Source organism: Aplidium turbinatum, chromosome 7 (genome assembly GCF_918807975.1).
Source record: "Aplidium turbinatum chromosome 7, kaAplTurb1.1, whole genome shotgun sequence".
Classification (NCBI taxonomy): Eukaryota; Metazoa; Chordata; class Ascidiacea; order Aplousobranchia; family Polyclinidae; genus Aplidium; species Aplidium turbinatum.
The window spans coordinates 17034814-17056713 of NC_137478.1; the positions used below are offsets into that span (position 1 = coordinate 17034814).

The following is a 21900-nucleotide window of genomic DNA, read 5'->3' on the forward strand; positions in this document are numbered from 1 at the left end:
TTAATTAAAATGCCATAAGCAAAAAGTGATGTCAATACAATATGAGGCAAGTTTCACGCGAAAAGTAATTTTTAGGGTAAAGAGGTTTGGATGAAAATATCCAAAAAATTAAACCAAACGTCTTAAAATATACTGTTGTATCCTAAAATCAGGGCTAAAATTGAAATTAAAATTACTGTCCCCTTTCTAAAAACAATCAAAAAAACTTTTAATCTCCCAATGCATGATTTAAAACAGCGTGGTCTAACTACTTTTGACTTTCGGGCCACTTTACAAAAACATGACAACTTGCGGGCCATTTCCAATAAAATGATAGTGAGTGCGTAATCGAAATTGTTAAACAATAGCAAATAAAAATTTATTGCAAATCTCTATCAGTGAGATGCCTGTGGTTGAGGTTTCTCTGATACTATCGTTTTTACATCAATTTCAATGTTAGTGGTAGCAAGTCGGAGACTATCTTCCAGTGTTTCGTCTATCATTCAATTTCTGTTTTTAGACTTGACTTGCTTCATTCTAGAAAATGTACTCTCACACATAAATGTGCTTCCAAACATTGAGTGCATTTTTAATGCAAATTTTTTCAGTTTGGGAAATCTATCCTTGCTGACTAATTTCCAGAAGCACCCTGAGGTTTCAATTTTTCTTGACAGCAAGAATTGGTTGCACTGAAGCTCGCAGAGTTTAAACAATTTAGTTCTGGTAGCTGTGTTTCCACATTATAGGATTGTTATACAAATAGAGATTAGGTTTTAATCTGTCAAAATCTTTAAATCTATTCTCAAATTCACAAGATAAATCCTTAATATCTTTCACAAAACGGGAGCATTCCACTTCATAATCATCTACCCCAAGTGCATGCAAAGAATCAAAGTGTGAAAGATCGTCATTTTTCAAGCATATAGCAAAAAGGTAAAGTTTCCTCTGGAAAGCTTCAATGTGTCAACTTAAATGTGAAATAGTTTGCTTTCGCCCCTGCAAATTTAGGTTTAACACATTCAAGTGCATTGTCATGTCTGTAAGGAAAGCAAGACCTGATGGGTTAAAACAGTATAGGCCCTGCTGTCTACAACTTTGAATTAAATTTTTGACACTTTTTATCCAAATGCTATACTTGTTCTAATTGAAATTTTTTGTAACATAAATACAAATTAAATCAATACTGTGAAAGCTCGCGGCTCGCGGGCCTGTAGTCAGACCATGCTGATTTAAAATAATGTGTATTTAGAATCTCTGCATAATCTCTCTTTTTCTCAGTAGGCTTTGTGAAAAATTTTTTCCTATTGTTACAGCTGATTTCAATTATTAAATTACTAGATACTGGAACAACCTGAAAGCTTGGTTTAAATATCGAATAACTAAAGAAGAATTTGACACCGAAGCTCGAAGGTTACTTCCAAAAGAGAAATGCTACTTGCACAATGAATTTTTGCTTTCCGTGTTGACAAAGTGTCACTTGCATGGTTCATCTGGTGAGTAAGCTAGGCTCGATGTGATCTTGTCAAAGTGCTTGCCACATCGTCTCATCTTTTTCAGCAGTTTTGCATTGCATGATGTACAGTAAATTGCATTTTCAGACAAGTTGTTTAGTTTTAGTTCATTTATCATTAAAATATACCTAAGATTAAATTTCTTCAAAGATCAGTCATGTCAGAAATAAAAGCTGGGTATTAACATCAGGTGGTAACCCAGTATAGTCATCAGAAGAATGCTAATCATTTTATTTATCAAATGCCTAATGAACAGTTTCTCTCTGTATAGGGGTGTTCAATTTCGATTTTTGATTCGATTTCGATTAAGGTGATATTCGAAATTCGTTTTTCGTATCGAGCATATTCGAAATTATAGCCGCCCTTTCGGCTGAACGCAGTTGAAAGTAACGCAAGTGGCGCGAAATCTGTCTTGTCGCATTTTGCAAGCAAAAAAAGCCTTCGGCGCATGCGCATCGTCGATCACGTGACCATCACACGCTCTCGCGGGTCCAACGGCCAGTCCTGCAGTGCAGGGATGCCAGGTTGGCATTTTTAATGCCAAATTTCACAAATTTCTCTCAAGAATGAAGATAGCTAGGTTGTGCAATAGCAGAAAGCGTAGGCTGAGCTTTATCGCAGTGTTATCCATTTTTTACCGAATCCATAGGGGCCTAAGCCGTGGGAGCAGGGCCGTAACCAGACCGCAGAGCAAGGGGTAGCCAGACCGCAGAACAAGGGGGGGGGCAACTTTTTTAGGGACGGCGAAAAACATTTAAATGGGCAACATCATTATAATTGTAGCTGTTGCCCGAGAATGTTGAGATTTTGCCAAGGGGGGGCAAAATTTTTTTTAGGGGGGCGAGACCCCCCGGCTGGCTACGGGCCTGCGCATATTTCTGTGTGGGGGCAACTTTTTATGCTGTATTGATAAATAAGACAATAGATGAACTAGCAATCGGCAGCAGGAAAACACTTTTTGAATGCAAACCGCAACAGCTTTGCGATATATAATAATCACTAGAACGAGTTGCGATGCTACAATCCAACACCAGACAACAAAATCTGTCATTTTTACATTGATTTAATGTCTGCAGACGTTGAATCAATGTAAAAATGACTGATTTTGCTTCCTGGGACATAGCAAAAATCTACCATTTTGTGTTGATTCAATGTCATCAGATGTTGAATGCACCCAAAAACAACATAATTTGCTTACGTAGACGGAGCGTGCGTTTAGCTTTATGCGCTTGCAAACATACTCGATGTCGCTTTCGAGTCGACACCTCTACACTCTGCAGTGAAATGTCGCGGCAGTGAATCACTCGCTGTGAAAATGAACTTGAAGTGTTTGGGATCCCAGCGACCTCGGCTCCAGCGGAGCGATCGTTTTCAAAAGCTGGCCTGACTCGTCACGAAGCAGAGATCCCGACTGACGGGTGACGATGTCGAATTGTTGATCAGCTTGTATTCATAAACACCAACATGGGCCTGGAGCTGTAGACGTTATTTTGTGTTTTTTTTTCGCAAATTTTCATGGCTTTTTTTCGCGTTTTCTAGCGAATTTTCATGTCGTTTCTTTCAATAAAATCACATTTTGCAGTTTGGTGAATAGTTGTGATATTCGAAATCGAAAGTCGGAAATCGAAAATAAATTGAATTTCGAATATTCAAATAATCGAAATTGAACACCCCTATCTCTGTATTTCTTCAAAGATGGTACAAAGAGTAACAGTCGTAAAAACCAAAGAGTATAACGTCAAAAAAGTCAAAATAAATACTAAAGCAATCAAAATTAACTTTCATTGCACTGAAGAAATTCCTAAGATTGAAACGGTTGGCCTCTCATGCCTTATGAGTCATTTTCTTTGAAATCATAAAATAGAATTGTAAAAGTCATGTTATTTTCACTTTAAGTGGAGCTACATATGCTTGAGAGGTTGGTGGTCTTTTGTTTTAACTTGGTAAAACGTTTACTGGTAAGTAAAGCACTGTACTAAAAAGTACACTTATTTTAAACAGCGTTTTTTAAGCAGAGTTGTATTCATATAGTTTGCAGTGTTTCAATGAAGTCATGTTTTTAATTTTATGTTATAAAAATGACCTGCTAATTACTCACTTTCATCCAGGTTCCTCAAAAGAATCATCTCAAACTTCAAATAAAGTTAAAAAAAACAAGCGACTACAAGCAATAAAACGAAGATTTGATGTATGGAGTGGTTTGTATTTTTTGGATGGGGTTGTGAGCCATGGCTGATTCTTTTTTGTATAGTATAAGGCAATTTTACTGGTTTTAGTCTGTCTCAGGATTTCTCCCAATTGGTCTTTCCGAATCAGATTCTTCTTCCGACTGCGTTTTTTACCATTTTAGAGTTTAATTTGTAATATTGAACCAATCTCATTCTGCATGCGAAGTTAGCAGGAAACAATGTTGTATGATGCTATGACACCTAGTTATGATAAATAGGTACAAAACAGAAGATGGACATTGAACAGTATGAATAGCGTACAGCTTGACAATCATTTAAACCTTTTTACAATACATCAAAATCTTTTTCACATTTTGTTTGGAAACCCAGATTTCCTGAATTTATAACCTGGGTTTCGGGTAGCAAAAATATCCCAAATTTCAGGTGCGGGTAAACCTAGGTTGGAAACACTAGGGCAGTGGTTCTCAACCTGTGGTCCGTAGACCACTAGTGGTCCGGGAACATTTGCCTGGCGGTCCACGAGCAAAGTCTTAAATCGTTGTTTTTTAACCCTTTGCATAAAAGTTGTTAGTTTCATCAAGGCTCATCTACTAAATTGTCGACTCTTTCCTTCATTATGTTCGAATATGGATCTTGATTATGAACAGCTATCGATGCATACTCAAGTTTGCTGGTTATCAAGGGAAAAAGTGTTTAACAGACTGTTTGAGCTACGTGATGCTGTGAGAGAGTTCTTACAGAAAAAAATTCAATCTTGTTGCTCATTTCAACGATAGCTTTTGGGTTGCCGATCATCTCTGCAAGGAAAGCAGACAAATTTAATTAGCCTCAGTGATGAAGTGTCTGCTTTTACGAAAAAACTAGATCCTTGGAAGACAAGATTATTGCAGGGTAACTTTGACAAGTTTGATCAATTGTACGAATTCACTGAGAACCAGAAAATGCTGAAATCAACAAACAACTGTTGAGGATGTTTACTTCTGACCATACTCAGGCACTACAGGATCAATTTAACTTCTACTTTGGTGATTTGAACGTTCAGAGTTTTTCGTGGCTTTTCAGTTCGTTTCTTGCACACATTGATTCATTAAAGTTACCAACATCGGAATTAAACCAAATCATTGAACTGACTAGTGACACTACTTTGAATATGTTGCATCTGAGAGTGAGCTTGATGAAATTTTGGATACAAGCTTCACATGTGTATCCACAGCTGTCTCAGAAAGCATTGAAAATAATTTTACTTTTTGCAACATCTTCATCATCATCATAGTCCATCGTCGGTTTGTTCCCCACTAGTGGGGGTGGCCGATTGTTTCCGCGCAGCAATTGTTTTAACCCCTTTTCTCCATTTCACCCTGTCCCTTGCATCTTCCTCCTTTAGTCCGACTTTTTTAAATTCATCCCTCACTTGTTGTTTCCACGTTCTTCTTGGACGACCGCGTTTCCTCTTCCCATCCACCTTTAGATCTAGTGCCTTTCTAAGAAAACTTTCTTCCTCCCTCCTTATCACATGTCCATACCATCTTACTCCATTTGCCCTTGCCAGTTGGTCTATGGTCTCTCTCATCTTATCTTTGTGAATGTGAATTTCTGCATTGGTTACAATAAAAACAAAGTATCGTTCTCAACTTGAAGTCGAAGATGAACTCCAATTGAGTCTTTCAAATATTACAGCTCGTTTGGATATGCTGTGCTCAAATGTGCAAGCTCAAGGCTCGCACTAAATGTAGCATTCTTTCTAATACTAACTACTGTTTATTACTTGGCAAGCAATAAGTGACATTTGTTCGTTACAAGGGGAGGGGAGTAGGCCTAGTGGTCCGTGACTGAGACACAATTTTTTTAAGTGGTCCGTGAACGTGAAAAGGTTGAGAACCTCTGCACTAGGGTAAACCTAGGTTGGAAACACATTGGATACAAGTGGGAATAGTGATGTCGGGTTACTTGACTAGAAAGCAATTTTTTCCCATCCGACGTATGCTTCGGTCCACCATATAGAAGTAACTGTTTGTGAAAAGTTTTGTGGGCCCATGCCAGACACAGGAGACAGCAAAACTCATTGCTTTTTCTCTTGTCAAAACCAAGCCTTGAAGCAGCCGGCGGCCATGGCCGCTAATTAGTGCTTGAATGACCGCCGGTGCTACTTTTTCAGTCGGCCAAGTTTGGCCGCCGGTTTCTTCTAGCCAATTATTTAGTTTTGCAATAGAATGAGCGTGGATTAACTGTTGAAAATATGTAGTATCAAAGAGTGACGCAGAATTGGTCAGCGCGTTATAATCACTACTGTTGTATTGTGCGGGAACATTTGCTATTGTATATGGAATCGAATATATGCAGCTGCGATCACCAGCTCAGCTGTACCCGCGCATTCGCAAATGCGTGAGCGCATTAGGCCAACGCGTGACGTAATCGTTGCACGATTATAGAGCAGTACGCTAAGTGTTCATTATAGCATTGTAGCAAGTTTAATTTTATCGTTATTTGTATTTTGGCCTTCAAGCTCGCAGATTTGGTCGCCGAGAAGGAGCTCCCGGTAGGCCACAGTAGCTGCTGGAAAAAAATACGAGTTTTAAGGCCTGCAAAAACAAACCTTTTTGTAGTACGATGGCAGTATTTGCATACGATATGTGGTGATCTTGATCACTGATTGGCATTTTAAAGCATGCATGTGATGACTTCTTTTGCATAGCTGCAACTCTCCAGAGTAAATGGATTGCTTGGGTTAGATTTTTTTTAGCAAAGGTTTCACTAAACAATTAATTCACACAAGTTATATTTTCAGCATCGTTTTGTCATCGGTCAGGCACCAACCAGTTTAAACTGCAATCTTGAAAGCGAAATCAAAAAATCTTTTTATTCTGTTGGAGAACAGCCGATAAAAATGTGCTCTAAAACAATGCAAGTTCCTTCAATAGCAGAAACAAGAAAATTTGTGTCTGTTATATCATGGGAAACGGGATTAGACGATGCAACAGATGATGCTGTAAGACTTACTACAGAAGCAGTGCGAGTGAGTAACCTGTTATGTACAAGGTTGTTGATTGTTTTATAACATGTCATACCAAGATGAAAATTTTCAAGTAGCGTAGACAGACGATGTGTTTATGTTTTGATTATAATTTTAAATTAACTTTCTTTTGCCTTCAATATGGTAACTTAGATCATTTTAAAAGTTTATGCTGTACATCATGAGTGTGCAAACCGTGGACCATGGTCCATATGTGGCCTGCAAAAATGTCCGACTTTTAAATAATGTGTTGTCCTGCTAGAGTGCTAGACGATTTTCATTGATGTCTCAAGTTTGTATCATTTAGTAAACATTGTTGAAAAGTCCTGAGCGACCTTCCTGGCGTCAGCACTACCTGACTACTCACTATAGAACAGCGAATATTGTGTTTCGCTAACCATACCGGTGTAGCCTCCACACTAGCCATTTGGGTGGATCAAAAAAAATGAATATTTGGGTTCAGCTTAGTGCATCTGCCAAAAGTTGCAGTTTGGGCTATCTTTTACTTTGGTACTTGAAAAAACATTTTTTAACCCCGTTTGACCCCTATACAAGAGCTCTCTAGTGGCCGTCGAGGCAAAATTCCTTAAATTGGCTATATATTTTTTTCTAGTAGGTGCAAGCTTGTGGTTTTGGTGTCTATCCCCTCTAAATCAAGTCTTGGAAAGTCATTTCTGCAATCTAAAATCATCTATGGGCGAGCAAAATGACATCAGAGCCTTTATTCAGCAAAAATGCTTGAAAAAGTTGGAAATTTATTGTTTTTTAAATGTTGGAAATTTATTGTTAATTTAAGGGCAAAGAAAAACAAATGCATAATGCTTCTAAAGGTATTGCTGTTAATACACAAAAGCCAACATATTATATAAAAGCAAACAATTACAGTATGAAGTTTTGCAAAAATGCTTTTAATTTATGCATCCAGTTATCCATAGCATTACAGTAAGGGACACAAAATGCACAACAACGGGTTCAGGCAAAATCAGTCTGTTAGTGTTTTGTAGAGGAGCTTATATCAAATCCTGCAGACATGTCTTTCTTAAAATCAATGATGACTGACAGCGACGGGACAGCCACAATAGTCGGATTTGACTATTTCATTCGCACGATTCAGAAGGAAAGAAAATAGGATTCTGAGCGCAAATAAACGACAAAAATACTCTAAAAGAGAAACACAAAAACTGCTTCTACTGTAGCTCTTAAGATAAGGAACTTCTCTGGTCAGCTTGTTTACATCACATCGGTGAAATCGTTGTGTCACGTATCTTTGAAGATTTAAAGCTAGAGGTTTCAAAATAACCAGAAATGAGCATCTTCATGAGACTCCGCAAGAACTGGGAATCTATTCCACAGTGGCCAACTGCTAAGTACACTGGATATCAATAGCTTTCCAGTAACAACACACAATCTCATTCAGAACCTCAAAGATGACGTTGTTCAACTTGCACAAAGCAAATTGTTCATTTGAGGCAACTATAAAGAACTTATGAACTTGTGCATTGCTTAAATAACAGTCCTGGTCTACAAAATGTGAAATTCTACTGTCCTGGGGCCACACACAAGGCCAGATGGATGGCCAAATTGATTCATTCCTTTTAATTGGTGCTCCTGGAAAATCAAATAGCTAAGTAACCTAAAGGAACTATCACATCAGTTCCACAAGTGGCTAAAATGAAAGATCTCATGAACTTTATTTCACTTGTCTACTGTACATATTGGTTTCGGTGTAGTGTTACTGTAGATGCTCCTTGGAACTGTTTGACTATGTACAAGAACATTCTCAGATACGGAGCAGTGCATAAGTTGATATCAGATGCTGCTGAACGTAGCTTCAAACGTCACTTTTGGTATCTCTCTGCTGAGATTGTACCACTGGCAATGTTCAGCTCTGAAGTTCAGGAAGAGGAAAAACGTCAGATGGCTGATGATTGATGAACTTATACATGTAAAACCTACAGATCCTGTTTTTACACCAGCAGATCGGTTTGGCACTGGCTAGCTACAGGAAACCACGTTTTTCATCACAAATCAATCTGGAATCAAAACTGACAGATTTTATCACAAAGGACTCTCGGTTCTTTTTCTCTGTTTTAGATGATGATTGATGATAGATAAATGATGATTTTGTTCCTTTATCAGCAGAGAAATGGTCTGAATCAAAGTCGTACCAGAGAGCTGTTTACAATGTTGGTTCCATCAATGTCACAAATGATGTGACTGAACGTGGAGTTAAACTGAGCGCTGATTAGCTACATAGTGCCAGAAACGAGGAACACTATCAAAACACTTTACAAATAGTGGAAGCCAACAGAAAAGACACACCTAATTTGAGAAAGAAAAAACTAATATCCTCTTGCACAGATTAGACTAGTCGATCACATTGCCTTCTGTGACAAGGTGTGTTTGTAAAAGTTTGCAGTTATACAGATTCAAGTTTCATGTAGCAAACTTACTGGCCTATTGTTAACCTTCTAGACATAGGCGCCTAACCCGTGGGGGCGTGGGGGCCAGGCCCCCACGCATATTTATGCATGGGAGCAACTTTTTATGCTGCATTGATCCATAAAACAATAGATGAACTAGCGATCGGCAGCAGGAAAACATTTTTAAATGCAAACCGCAACAGCTTTGCGCTAAATAATCACTAGAACGAGTAGCGAGGCTACAATCCCACCCCAGACAAAAAAAAATATGTCATTTTTACATTGATTTAACGTCTGCAGACGTTGAATCAATGTAAAAATGACTGATTTTGCTGCCTGAGACATAGCAAAATCTACCATTTTGAGTCGATTCAATGTTATCAGATGTTGAATGCACCCAAAAACAACATAATTTGCTACGTTGACGCAGCGTGCGTTTAGCTTAATGCGCTTGCAAACAGACTCGATGTCGCTTTCGAAAGTCGAAACCTCTGCAGAGAATAATTGTCGCGGCAGTGAATCGCTTGCTGTGAAAATGAACTTGAAGTCTCGGTCCGAGGTTACCACTAACCAACGCAACAAGGGCTGGTACAAACCGCATTGCGCACACGCGGCATAATCAACGCAACAATGGACTCGCGCAAACTGCATGGCGCACACACGACCGTTGCCATGGAAACCCGATCAAAGGCGGGGAATATGCGCATCTTTTGTTTCATCTGCAACACGAAAACGGGCGTATTACAGCGAATTGGAACTTGAAAGCTGGTCAGCCATAAGTTGCGATATTGTAGTGAAAAGGGAGCAATGTCAAGTCGAAAACTTAATCAAACGTCTCTCCGTAACTATTTTTCAAGGGCTGTTTACGGATGTCAGCAACTTTTAAATTTATTCAAGGTGACGTGCTGTTGCATTGATGTAAACATGAATGATTTTGCTTTCAACAGGTATATTTTCAAGCATATGACCAAGTTAGTATTTTCATTCCATTTACAGACAATACCTTTTAGTAAACCTTTTCGTCTCTTGTTTTATGCTAATAAATCTAGTTCGTTGCTAAACTTTATGTTGTGCTTAGCTTAAAGAGTCGCAGTCCATCAACCGCTAGCCAACGCAGACGCATAGCATGTGTTTGGTCGAGTTTTGTTTATAATAATTAACGGTAGGTCGAACGTAGCGATAACTCCGAGTATGGCAATAAAAGCAATCCTAGTGTGACGACATAATTACGTCATCCATCTGCGTGACATTTCGCTGAATTTACGTTGCTGCTGATGAAACACGCTTTCGCCCCCACGGCCAAAAAAATAGTTAGGCGCCTATGCTTCTAGATGTGTAGCCTATTTGATCTATTTCTAGTGTGAAAGTAGAATTTTAGACCACTTCCGCTCACTGAAGTTGTATTTTTAGCTATTCCAACGTGCAAAAAATGTGAATTCACAGAGAATATTCTTTTAATTCACTGTACAATAGATAGTCGAATAGGCATGCTTTTTATGAGTTTTATACATATTATTTTGTTAAAACATACAAATTCTGCTAAGAAGCGTGAAAATAATTCCATATTTACTTAATGGCAAACCTGGAAATTTGAATGGGATGGTGGCCCACATAAACGTGCCCCAATTCTACTGATTTTTGGTCCAGCAGAGATTCTTGGCTAGTGGAAGAATCTCACAAATCTACAAGTCAATAGTACAAAAAAAGTAAAAAACAAGGGGGTTGTGTGCATGCTACCCACGATGTATTCAATGGGATGCTTATTCAGAAGACAAATGCAAGTTTTGCCTCTAGTAAACATCATATAAACTCAATTGAAAATAAACCATTGAAATAAACAATATCTAAAGCTGTGATAAATGCAATAGTTAAGTTTACACTTGGACCTCATATCACCACCACCTCGACCATCTCATTGGACTAGAGGCCAGTTTGCACATAAATGGTCATATACTAGTGTGTTATATCTAGGTTACACTTTTTTTAGTATTTCATCCATAAAAATGCCCAAAATATCTAAAAATGCCATTTCTTCCCCATAAAATGTGTTTTTTAGAGCAAAAATGTCATTATGCAATTTTGGCTGCCCATGTATCATTTTAGGCTGCATAATTGACTTTCCAAGACTTTATTTAGTGGGGTTAGACACCAAAATCATTAGCGTACACCTACTAGAAAAAAAATTATAGTCAATTTAAGGAATTTTGCCTCGACGGCCACTAGAGAGCTCTTGGATAGGGGTCAAACGGGGTCAAAATGTTTTTTCAAGAACCAATGTAAAAGATTGCCCAAACTACAACTTTTGGCAGATGCACTAAGCCGAACCCAAAAATTCATTTTTTTTGATCCACCCTACAGTAGCCATCAAGACTTTTCCAAAAACATGTGTTTCTCGGCAGTTGAGTTTAGCAAAAACTCAGCGGTAGACACGTGTTTCGCCCATGAGACTGGGCTCATCAGTACCGCACCACTAGTTCCTGCCACATAGTTCCCAATCGCTGCTTTTGTCAGTCAATTGAATTCTTACCTTTGTGGAAAGAAAACAACTAAACCAACTGTCGCCAAGGATATGCACCAGGTAGTGCTGACGCCAGGAAGATCGCTTCTTTTCGACTTCACACCACCCCCCATCCATTTACAAAAGCATTGTGTTTGGAGAAGCAACAAGACTACGTAGGTTAAATGAAAATCAACTTTTGTATGAAACGGAATTGGAAAAATTAAAAGGAAAATGCATCAATTCAGGATTCCACAAAGGTATGACGACTAAAATAATTCAATTGGCCAAAACATGGACAAAAAATTTAACGACAAAATTATATGGGCCACGTGATTCCCTGATAAACTTAAACTTACTGATAAATAACGCAAACTAAACCACACTACTAGGATTGTATACAAAAAACCTACCACATTGACTCAGATACTTACAAATGTTAAAAACTTTCATTGAACACAATCTCTAAGATTGGATCATCTCAACCCTGCGGAAAATGCTCCCTTTGCGGCAATCGTGGCAAATATGGCAATATGGTCACTACTACAAATCATCTCATTACTAAATTAGGAAAAACTGTAGGCCTACCACTCAAACAAAATTTAAACTGCGAAAACTTTGGCATATATGTTGCCACATGCAAACTATGTAAAGAGCAATATGTTGGCCAAACTATTAATTCATTTTCAAAAAGATGGACAGGTCACCGAACAATGTAGAAAAACTACTCTAAAAACTTGAATAACACAAAGGCATCCCTACTACAACACTACTCCAAATTCCACAGCGGCGTTTTGCAAACCAGGCCCAAGCTAGAACATTGCTACGATGTCACCTTCACAGAACAACCATCCACCGATTTACTCAACCTACATGAAAACAAATGGCAAACAATTACCAAAGCAAAAATTAACATTCAAAAAATGGTCACACCTTTTGTTAAGTAAACCCTGTCACCCCCTCCCTTTTAAACTTTTTGGAGACTGCTTAGTTGTAGTCTAGCCTATTCATTTAATTATGACGTAACAATTCTTGTTTTTTACAGTTCTGCATTTTGAATTTATCTTAGTTAAAAAATTAGTAAATTTGGTCAGTAATTTTAGTCAGTTAGTAAATTTAGTTAGTCATTGGTAAGCCGAGAAATATAAGTAAATTTAGTCATTTTTTTTTCAATAATTCAATTGTCAATTTTCAATAGTCTATTTAGTCAATAAAAAAAAATTTTTTTTGTTCAGGAAGTTGTCAGGGACCACTTGGATATTGTTTGATGTAGTTCAGGGTGGTCCAAGACTGCGAACATGAAGGGCCACATTAGGGTCTGAGAAAAACTTCACAGGCCGCATAGTGAGAAATGATAACGCGTGGCTGAAAGTAGAAACGTTGTCAAATAAAAACTTAACTAGGTTGCGATTTTGAACTTCTTTTCTATAGAGTTCGGTCTGTTTTAGCTACATTCTTTCTGTTCGCAGGCTATGAACATTAACAAATCTTATCGCTGACAAAATACAGTTGCAGTGAAAGGACTGAGTTTGCTGTTCTGATCGACCTAATGTTTTGCTCCACGCCTAACTCACTTTATAATCCAGTGCTCTTCAACCTTTTTGTCCGTGGTACACCTTTTTTTAATTTTTAATAACTTCGTAACCTCACAAATAACAAAAGTGCAAAAAACGTCAAAATTGAAGTTGATTTAATGGCTAGTTTGTTGTTGCATTGTTTCGGCAAGTTGGACATAACGTGGTGTGAGCTCTTTCTCTATTCCTCCCTGCATTAATAAAGAATCAATGTCAAGTATCGAGTTTCGTTTGTTTGACTTGATCTCAACAAGACTGGAAAATCCTTCTTCACACAAATAAGTGGTAGGCATCTGCACCAAGACATCAATCAATCAAGTTTATTTCGGCATAGCTCCACATTCATTTTCAATGTACACATCAGGAGATATAACAAATCGCTTTTTTTAATATGGAAACTACACCACGGAGGCACTGAAAAAACCATGCGGTTATCTAAGTCAAGGTACCCCCACATGGGATGTTTTACTGGATTCAATATATAATTGGACTAATAGTACGGATCAATGGCTTTTTGCGCGAGATTTTTGCATTTGGGAAATTCAAAAAGAGAAACACAACATTCTGTGTAATCCACTTCTCGGAATGAGTATTTTTGATTTAAATATGCCCGTAGTTCCAGTAATTCCTCATCCTCAGTTAGTTCTTCATTAAGTGGTTGGATAATCCACAAGTTTGCTTCCAGACATTGGTCGTTATCTTCAGGAAAATACGTAGCAATATTTCCAAGTAAAAAAAAAATGTCTTGACAATAGGTGGACACATGCCTGTACTTGCGCATTAATGACGCAACAATCCCAAAGTCAAATGCGAACCACACGCATTCAAAATGAGCGTATCTGTTTCAAAAGCACAAAGCAGGTTGGCGAGTAATAACCGCCAACCAGTAGGTCCGGTTAAAAGTTTAGAAATATGCCAATTGCTGTCTCTGTTGTGACTTCCACTATCACCGATCTAAGCTGTTGTATACCCTTCGTATACCCTTCTCCAGCTGTGTACCTTAGTTTTGATCTGGTATACACTTGGGTATATAGTATACCCGGTTGAAAAGCACTGTTATAATCTCTGCTTGCGACTCAAAAAGTGATTTTCAGCTAGTAAAAAAGATACGTTGCATAGCACGTCAACAAATTAGCAAACCAAAACAATTTATTGTTTTTTGCTTTTGCATATAGTGTCGATCTCTGGTTTAAATTCAGTGATCGACAGACGTAAGCAGGCATCTAGGGTTTCATCAGCCATTCAGATCTGTTCTGTGTGTCGCTTTTTAATCGCTTTATAACGGAGAAAGTGCTAGCAACAAAAGCAAAATATCAGCGCACGTTTGTCATCATCATCATCAACCAATTTTGATTATACAGGCCATGAATTAATCCTCATGTCGAGGGTCTGGCCTGTCTGTCTGTCGAGAACGAAGTCTTCCCCTCCACACCTCGCGATTTATTGGGTTGGCAGAGTCCATGTTCAGGGCTACAAGGTCACGTTTCACAAGTTTTTCCCAAGAAAGTTTTGGTCTACCTTGACCCCGCTGTGCTGCGATGTTGACACATCTGACCTGTGAGATCCAGCTTGAGCTGCGCTCAACGTGACCAAGCCATCTCAGTCTGCCTAATTGGAGGACTTCACTGATGTCTTTTAATTTGAGCTTTGATAGCAGAGTCTCAAACTGGATGTTGTCTTCAGGTTTGACTAGGCAGGTCCATCTTACCATCGCTCTGTCATTACGTTGTAGGCGCTTGACAGTGCTTGCTAAAGTAGCCCACGTTTCAGAGCCATAGAGCATGACACTCCTCACACAACTGGAGTAAACTTGTCCTCTGGTTGCAGTAGGAAGTTGCTAACCAGAATTTGTGTCGTCACAAACCGACATTGTTCCCTCATAGTTACATATTGACCCGATTATGTGCGACTTATTTAGGGTTGTGGCGAATGTAATGTATTTATAAAACGTAGGTGTATTTTTAAACCTTGGATTTAGCACTGATAATTCCGGCATGCACAGAAGTGTTCGCGGGCCGCACAAAAGCTTTACGTGGGCCGCATGCGACCCACGTGCCAGGGTTTGGACCACCCTGATGTAGTTAATTCTGTAGATGCAGTTCTAAAAATTTTATGTAGTTAATTCTTTTTGTCATTATCGGTTTAAGCACGGACTTTATACATTTTGTCATTTTAACCAATATTTTTCGTATTGTTGATGTGCTCCTAGTTAGACTTATGATGATGATGGTAGGCCCTACAATTGTATACCATACTCTTTCGTGACATTTTCCTTTTATTTCGCCTTTGATTGTTAGTTTTTCCATCAATTCTTTGATGTAGTTAGAGGAAAACGTTTTTTTCATTCCTGCGCACTTTGATCATTTGATTTTTGTGCTGTTTGCTTCCAGCTGAAGATGATCTAGCTTCTAGCTGATCGAAATCGATATTTAGCTATATATGATTGAACTGACTCGTGTGAGAATAAATTTCTTTGCATTACAAGACATGTAACCGAGTCGTTCATATCAAGTATTGTTGTGGGTTTGAAACCTGTCAGAAGATACTTCATTTTCTTGATTAATCTCTATACTACGCTATTTCCTTTGAATAAACATATGCTGCTGCGCGGATTTTCCGGAACTTCTATCCATAGGCGCCGACTTTTCAACAAACCTTGGGGGGCGAGAAAGGTGATGACGTCATAAACATACCGCTATTTTACTCAATTAAAATAGTCTTTGATTAAGCTTACTGTCTTGTTGATTGACACCTAGGTCGCCAACCGAATTTATTAGAACCGCTGCTTGAAACGATTAGTTTTATGCATGTAGTATGCCTTGTCGTAAAAATTTTGATATTGTTAGCTTATAGTTGGAACAGTTTGAAAACAAGCCGATTCATTTCCTTTTCGTGCGAGTGAATAACAACGATCAAGACAGTGAAGTTATCGAAATAAAATGCAAAAAATTATGATCTCAAGCAGAGTGGAAACCCGCTATCAGTTTATTACCCTTGTATCGCACGTTTTGCTAATTACTTACCTTCAAAGCGCTAACAACGGCGAAGTGTTTTCTGTTTTTTATCAAAAGCCTTTACAGTCTTTTATATACTCGAGCATAGGTCGAGCTGTTCGCAAGTGATTGTCACCTCAAAAAGACAGGTTCAACTTATACACGGGACAAGCTATTGTCTCCAGCTCGCCAGTTTTCAAAACAAACGCATTTTTACAGCCGCAAAATCATTGCCGACGTAGATTACGGAGTTTGAAATGGCGTCGTCCTAAGTAAAAGTTTTGAATATGTTTACTTGCAGTGATTCGAACTTAATTTTCAAATTTAATAATTTCTTGTCAATTCTAAACTTTATGCACTTGTTGAGCAATATGCTAAGCTCACCAGACAAAACAGCGGAAAGAGCTGTTTAAAGAGATCGATTTTTTATTTTTGCGTGTAGGATATAATCGTTCTTATTACGTAACATGCGATGATCGTTGAAGTCGGTGTCAAGCCTAAGCGGCCGCTTAAAACAATGATGTCAGGTTAGCTAGGTGACAATAGTGGTAAGAGACGTCGTTAATGCAGGCAATATCTGCGACTAAGACCATTAAACACCTTTTCTTTTATCGGTTTTCGATTTAATTCTCACACATTGCAAACTTAACAATACGTTCTTATGAATCATAATTGATCTCACAGCGGGAAGACCTCGTTGAAAATAGCACTTCTAATTTAGCTGGTTTACTTAATACAGTATTGCAGTGAATAGTTACGTGACTATTCCAGCAGCGTAAGTTACTCTACCATCAACTTTGAAATTTCCGTACCGTATGAGAAAGCCATGCGATCAGCTGCTGTTTTGCGGGCAAGAGCAACGTATGCTGTTTTTCGCTTTCGGCATTCTTAAAGTCCGTTTAAATGATGTAAATCTCTTTCGCGAAGTGTTTTATCTTTGAAACACCACTTGTAACAACCATTTTTGTTGCCCCTCAACCTTAAGTTTACGGGGGGCGCCGCCCCCCGGCCCCCCCGGAAGTCGGCGCGTATGCTTCTATCTTCATACAGACAATTGTATTTTAATTGACAGTTAATTATGAAATGCTGTTAAAGCTGTTTTTTTGCTGAGACTTTTCGGTCGCTTGTGTGAAATCTCCAAAAAAGGCTGTCTCCGAATTAGGATATTTCTTGCATGCATTGCATTTTTCAAGCAACACTGATCATAAAAACCCAAGAAGTGAACATAAAAGTACACCTGTTCAGTCTTCGAATTTAGCCTCGGCAATTGCCGAGGTGACTGCCGACGCAGATGCATGAATGGCGCATTAGCGTCGGCAATAAAAATGCCGAGGCCACACCAGCGCTTGTAAGGTTAGGGTTGGGGTTAGACATTCCTCCCAGTCGTTATGCCATAGCCATAGATTTATTCCTTAGTCAACACCCTGATGGAGCTCTGAGAAAGAGACGTGTGGATGGGTATCAAAGCACAAAAGTCGCAAAACATAGACGCTTCATTGCGAACGGCGAAGACAGTGTAGATTTACAGCCAAGCGATGAGCCTCTTGATGTGTCTGATTCCAGTGATGACGTGACAACTGCATCCTCCGATACAGCATCTGATGATTTTGACAACTAGTTCTTTGTCAAACACACTTTGTGTTGCTCGCAGTATCCCAATTGTGCCGAAATTATGTTAGTGTATATCATACGTAAATTGAGGCAATCTTCTCGCAGGGAGCTATTAATTTGTTACTGGTACCTGGTTGATCAATTTACGTTATTTTATGATAATTCACTGTCGCTAGATGTCGAATTAATGTAAAACAAACGTAAATTTCTTATTGGGCATTGTTGTTATGCAATACAACCCGCCGGGAAAATTAAATTGATTTGTACTGACTCGAACTTTGAATCAACCCAAAATTAACTTTCCTCCCTCGTGAGTTATTTAACGTGAATTACCGTATCAGCGTGCGTATCGCGTTGCTCGCTTTATCGCTACTTTTGGTATTATTACATTACAACAAATCAAACAGTGCGGCGTGATAGACTAGTATATTTTTCGCTTTTTGTTTTACATGTTTTGGTATAATTTTTTCGTATTAAACGTTTACAGCAATTGCCGAGGCAATTTCACCTTTTGCCGTTTGACCTCGACAACGTTTTTGCCGAAGTAAAAATATGCTAATTTCGAAGACTGCCTGTCATAAATTGATTACTTTAGTTCTGTGAGTGAATGTTCTTTTAAAGCTAGTGATAGAGTTTGCAGTTGTCAACTGATACAAGTTAATTTATTAGGCTATATATACAGGAGGTGTATCAGAGGTGGGCATCTGCTACTTTTAAAGTAGCGAGCTACCACTACTTGGGCTAAAGTAACGCATGTTACGTTACTTCTCTTGATACTTTCAGAATCTTAACTTATGCTGATACAGCAAGCACTTATGAGACGTCAAAATGACCATGAAAACGAAAGATAGTTGAATGATTTCTGCTTCGATTTTTCATGCATTATTTTCATGAAAAGTCTCCAACAACCAGTCATTTTTTCACAAGTAATATTGAAAAGTAGTAGAGTGCGATCGAAAGAAAAGTAGTGCTTCTCCATTGCATTGAAAAAAAAATAGCGCCGCTACCAAAACAGCCATGCTGCTTTTTTAGTGCTGCAACAAAATTAGTGCGCTGTTGTCCACCTTATGGATAAATTGTAGCAATTGCAAACAAAGTACTCAATGCAGTTGATAGAGCTAATACAATTACAGAAAACTAAACTGGCTAAGTCATGCGCTACCTAAGGTTTCATGCTAGATGACATAACAATCATCAGACACAACATGTTTCAAATACAATGTAAGAGAATTGTTAAAATAGAATGTTTAAAAAGGTTCCTGTAAAACTTGTTTTTACCCTACCTGTACCCAGACATATTCATAGTGGTTAAAGATGTAGATTAAATTCATTGGAAGATGAATATATATGTCACTCTTAATGGCCATTAAGTGTCTCAACAAAGTGTCAAACCAACGTCTCAGAGCGTCATCACTCTGCCACACAGCTGAAAATATGCTAAGTTTAAATGAGTGTATCTTTTACATGCAGCTAAATTTATTAACAGACTAAATGGATTTTATTTTCCATTTTTGAAAGGTGTTTTTAAAGAATTTACTTTCTGCCGTATTTTCGCGCCATTCTGCTTATAAAGTGCATAGCAAGATGTTCAAGTACTCTATGGGATGCGAATCTGAAAATCCTTACTTGTTCATTAAAGCCCCCCCATCCCTGCCAAGGTTGGTACTCAGTTAAATGAAAGTAAATCATTGAATAAAATATGTTTAAAAAAGAGCATAAATACGTAATTAGTAGTTGAGCAGCAGGTAAAATGCTTAAATGGATTAAAAGCCTAAGTGGGTGTATGCTAGGGTTACAACATTTTGTATCTTTTTTCATACTAAGCATTTCCTGTATCATCAACAGAAGAACTTTTGTATAAAAACAATCCAGTGCAACTCAAAGTTCATGAAAGGTCACGCCAAATCAAAATTTCATTGCGATGTATTTACAATGCTACAGTGAGGGTAATCATTGACCTGCAAGCATGGGCAGTTGGGCACAAGTACCATGGACCACTTCGTTTTGCTGACACCCCTAGAAGGTCGTTTGTCGGAATCGTGTTGCACATCTGTCAGTAAATTCCAATGAATGTCAGTCTTTTGTTACTTAAACAATATGTCTTAATTTGCACACTCAACCCAACTAATTTTTCAATTTGAACAACTAAAAGCTGAGCGGGGACCAGTAGCGGATGCAGAAAAAACATTGGGGAAGTCACCAGATATTTAAAAGAATGAAAATTTGCAAGATCAAATATTCGAGGAAATGTTTAAGTCCGAAAAGAAATTATCGTGGCAAAGTTATTGGGACAAATTTAATTTTGTTTTGACCACTTTTTGTGCATTATAATGCCCAATAATAGTGTTGTTTGTTTTTCATCACATGCCTTCTGGTTGATCAAATTAATACCGGATTTCTGTCGAAGCTTGAGTAATAAGTTTTACTTTAAAAATTGAAGTTGCTATTTGAACGTTTTTCTATCACGGTCAGCGGTCACACAAGGATTTTAAAGTTTTCTCCTGCTGATGCCTGATACCATGGGTTCCTTATGCCACCTGTTGGGTTAAAAGGAAAGGATTGAGCTAGCTGAGAAATTTTGCAAAAAACGAGAAAATTGCATGTTTTTCCTATTTTTGGAGGGGAAAGAGCATGTGCCCCGGGGGCCGGGACCCAGTACAGGTTTGGATACATAGTTTAAAATTTCAATTTTATTGTAACAGAATATCATGCACATACGTGTAATGCTATCGATCATGGCTAACCATGTTGCACTATACTTTGTAGAATCAATGTAAAAACTTACAAAACTAATGACTGCCTGGTTTGATGTTTCTTACACAAAAATATAAGTCAATTTTAACAATTTGTTTGGTCTTAATCTGATAATTCTTCTGCTATTGATGCCCAACCTGTGGACCACAAAAATCTTTTTACACCATTAAAAATTCCAGGTAGACCACCTGCTATCAATAAGCTATGATGTGGAGATAAAATTTAGATAAAAAAGCATCATTTTGAACATAAATTAATGGTAAACAGTGTCAACATTCCAATGTTTATGATCACTAAGCATAGTACCTAATTATTTTCACTGTCTTCATGATAAATTATTGTTGAATTTTCTCTGACCTACATTACAAACTTGAGATTATTTGCCAAAAATGACCAAAATGTTACATTTTAAAGACATAAAATTTATAGTGAAGGAGTTTTATAATCAAAGATTTTATTTCATGGAATGAAAGAATAAATGTATGTGTTTGTCTGGTATAACTTTCAGCATGACCATAAAATGCCCATGTGGTCATTTGGGGCTCTAAACATAAGGGTAAAAAAGGGCCATTTCTGCCTGATAGGGTTTTCAAACCCCCATAACATCTCTGTTAATGGCACCACAACTCCCAAATTCAAGTTGGCAGAAGAAAAGTTTCCCAATATTACAAACAATTAGGTTTTAAATAAATATTTTGATTGGTTTGGGTAGCACAAGCATTTGAAAATTGAAAAAAGCACTTAAACGGGGCAAAAAAGCAGGATTTTGATGACCCACCTAACACTTATGCATCAAGAGATGTTGTTTTTCTACTATTTAGTTGTGTAGTATAGTTTATAATGAACTAGCACAGCAATTTTTAGTCTTCTACCACAATTACAATAAAAGTTATAGGGCTCTGAAATTGCTATTTGCTACCCCCCCCCCTCCCCAAGTCAAAATTGAGGGTAGCGCCCGAAATTCAAATTTCTAAAACTTAGGATTTTTTCGTTTGGTAGCCTAAAGCATAGTATGACAACTTTTCAGCAAAATCTGAGAGGTTCCATATGCAAGATATCTTCATATTGGCTGTTTTGATATGGAATGACCCTAAAAATGTACAGGCCGAGTACAGGAAAACTGCTTCTTTTCAATAGCTGAGTAATATAAGAAGGAGTTGAGTTGAGTTGTTCTAATTTATATCAGGCATAGCCAAGACATGTATCTTTTAGTGGTGAAAGTTTCATCACTCTGGGGTACCATCTACGTGGTTATCTACTCCCCTGGAAAAGGGGGCCCAAGGGGAATTTTTTAAGTGGTGACCATTTTCAGTAGCCTCTAAAACCATTATTTCATGTTTGTATCAAGACATTTTGCTT

At 38.0% G+C, this 21900-nt stretch overlaps 1 protein-coding gene across 5 annotated transcripts in view; it reads left to right on the forward strand.

Annotated features, from left to right (window-relative positions):
* Positions 1-21900, forward strand: part of LOC145774375 (transcriptional adapter 1-like) — a 99461-nt gene that overhangs the window by 59152 nt on the left and 18409 nt on the right. For all 5 annotated transcript variants that reach the window (XM_082585613.1, XM_082585609.1, XM_082585608.1 and 2 more), the window contains 4 exons: positions 1318-1472; positions 3599-3678; positions 6465-6692; positions 19306-19445. In XM_082585613.1, the coding sequence (XP_082441739.1) occupies positions 1318-1472; positions 3599-3678; positions 6465-6692; positions 19306-19445 (603 nt within the window). The remainder of the gene's footprint in view (positions 1-1317; positions 1473-3598; positions 3679-6464; positions 6693-19305; positions 19446-21900) is intronic.